At 67.1% G+C, this 2,576-nt stretch overlaps 1 protein-coding gene across 1 annotated transcript; it reads left to right on the top strand.

The window, feature by feature from the left end:
• Positions 1-590: 590 nt before the first annotated feature.
• On the top strand, positions 591-2,160 carry LOC124722022 (protein fork head-like). Its single transcript, XM_047247238.1, has one exon. The coding sequence runs from the start codon at positions 652-654 to the stop codon at positions 2,158-2,160; it is 1,509 nt and encodes a 502-aa protein (XP_047103194.1). The 5' UTR covers positions 591-651.
• The last annotated feature ends 416 nt before the right edge of the window (positions 2,161-2,576 follow it).

The following is a 2,576-nucleotide window of genomic DNA, read 5'->3' as shown; positions in this document are numbered from 1 at the left end:
GGAAATCGGGGGAATCGCCCCCTCCACCGATCCCTCGGTGTCCATTCGCTATTTCATGTTCCCAAACTTTAGAAGGCACTTCAGTTTGATCATCGAAAGCTAAATAGTGCGTCCCCCTCTCTTGGCCAAACAAGAACGCGCGCGGAGTCCGGTGCGCGAGAGAGGAGTCGGCTGGCCCCCCACGTGATCCGGCGGACGCACACACGCGAACGCGCCGTGTACACACGGGCACGCGCTCACGCACACACGCGGACGGTCGCGCACGCAGACGCAGGTGGCCGTCGGCGTCGTTACGGAGGTCGGACGAATGTTTGTTTTTCAATCAGTGTAACTCTTTAGCGTCGCTGCGAGCCGGCAAACAGAGGCGGCGCGGCGCAGTGGAACCTGTTGCGTGCGGCCGTGCGCCGATGCAGCGGAGGCTCCGGCAGCGGCAGCGAGAACAGAGACGGGCGTCGGCGCAGTGAGCGGCGGGCAGCGCCAGCGGAAGCGGCAGCGCCGGGCATGAGTGCGTAGCGCCAGCGCGCGCCCGACCTCCAGCTAGCCATGTTAGCGCAGAAGCTGTATTCGTCGGATCCTGTGTCCGTCGGGGGCGGCGGCGTCGCCGTGTCTGCCGGAGGCGGCGCCGGGGGCGGCACCGGAGGCGGCGTCGTCATGAGCAGCGGCGGCGGCCAGGCGCCGTCCATGAGCCCCATGCCGCCCGCGTACAGCGTCAACCCGGTGGGCTGCCTCTCCATGAGCTCCATGAACTCGCCGCAGGGCTTCGGCTCCAACGTGCTGAGCGGCGCGTCCAGCATGACGTCGATGGCGACGATGAACGGCAGCTGCATGTCGCCCGCGTCAGCTATGGGCTACGGCGCCATCGGCTCGCCCATGGGCAACGCGAACGGCGTCAGCTCGTGCATGGGCGGCATGTCGGCGCTGAACGGCTACACGGGCGCGCTGGCGCCGGTGGGCGGCGGGCCCGGTGGCGGCGTGGGGTCGGCGCGGATGGCGGGCGGCGCCGGGGCGGCCGACCTGGGCGTCGTGGGCGGCGGGCTGGGCGGCGGCGACGCGGGCTCTCCCGGCGCCCTGCAGCGCGCGCGCGGCGACAAGCCCTACCGCCGCTCCTACACGCACGCCAAGCCGCCCTACTCGTACATCTCACTCATCACCATGGCCATCCAGAACGCGCCCAGCAAGATGCTCACTCTCTCCGAGATCTACCAGTTCATCATGGACCTGTTTCCGTTCTATCGGCAGAACCAGCAGCGCTGGCAGAACTCGATCCGCCACTCGCTCTCCTTCAACGACTGTTTCGTCAAGGTGCCGCGCACGCCCGACAAGCCGGGCAAGGGTAGCTTCTGGACGCTGCACCCGGATTCGGGCAACATGTTCGAGAACGGGTGCTACCTGCGGCGCCAGAAGCGCTTCAAGGACGACAAGAAGGAGGCGCTGCGGCAGTCGCACAAGCAGCAGCAGCAACAGCAGCAGCAACAGCAGCAGCCGCCGCCGCAGCAGCAGCAGCAGCAGCAACAGCAGCAGCAGCAGTCGCCGGGCGGCGTCGAGGGCAAGAAGTCGCCGTCGCAGGAGCACCACGGCCAGCACCACGGCCACCACGCGCACAAGGCGCTGCCCGACAAGGAGGCGACGGGCGCGCTGGGCGCCATGCTGGGCCTGCACGCCGTGCCCAAGGTGGAGGCGGCGGCCGACCCGATGGGCGGGCTGCTGCAGCACGGCGCCGGCGGCGACCTCTGCCTGCAGCAGGCGGCGCTGCACCAGCAGCACCAGGCGCCGCACCAGCAGCAGCACCACCAGCACCACCAGCAGCAGCAGGAGGAGCTGGCCGCCATGATGGGCCGCTGCCACCCCGCCGAGCTGCTGCACCACCAGCCGCACCACCAGGGCCTGCTGCAGCACCACCACCACCACCACCACCACCACCTCAAGCAGGAGCCGTACGCGGCCGCGTCGCACCCCTTCTCCATCACGCGCCTGCTGCCCGACAAGGACAGCTCCAAGGTGTACGACATGGCGGCGCAGTACGGCTACGGGCCGCTGAGCCCGGTGCATTCGGCGAGCGACGCCGCCGCCGCCGCCGCCGCGGCCGCCGCCTACTACCAGAGCCCGCTGTACCACGCGGCCGCCGCCTCCGCGCCGCCGCCCACCGCTACCTCCTTGTGACAGTACCCGCTGGCCTAGGCGACCCGCCCGTAAGTACGCGCCGCCCCGGGCCTCGCCGCGCTCTACTCGCCCAAGTCCTCGCCCCCTCGCACGCCTAGCTGTGACAGTCTCTCCCGATACTCTACCAGTGACAATATTACCTAGGAGGAAAGGCACTGGAAGTGAAACTGTGAGGTCGGGTCGCGATTCGTTCTCAGATGGCTCAGTCGGAAGAACACTTGCCAGCGACAGACAAATTTCCAGGTTCGAGTCCTGGCTCGGCACACGGTTTCGATCTGCTAGTAAATTTCATTCGCTGGACACCTAACTCTCAAAATCGATGATCTGTATCCTCTTAGCGACAAATTACGGCCACCATTCAATTCTAATTAGCTTTTCCAAGGCGAATTTCGGCTGTATTACATTGCTGTCGTCAG

The sequence above is a fragment of the Schistocerca piceifrons genome, chromosome 1 (genome assembly GCF_021461385.2).
Source record: "Schistocerca piceifrons isolate TAMUIC-IGC-003096 chromosome 1, iqSchPice1.1, whole genome shotgun sequence".
Lineage (NCBI taxonomy): Eukaryota > Metazoa > Arthropoda > Insecta > Orthoptera > Acrididae > Schistocerca > Schistocerca piceifrons.
Note: the sequence above shows the minus strand (reverse complement) of the source record. Positions and strands in the feature narration are given on the sequence as shown.

Excerpts from the sequence above, each read along its gene's own strand:
- LOC124722022 (XM_047247238.1), top strand. The coding sequence starts at position 652 with ATGAGCAGCGGCGGCGGCCAGGCGCCGTCCATGAGCCCCATGCCGCCC.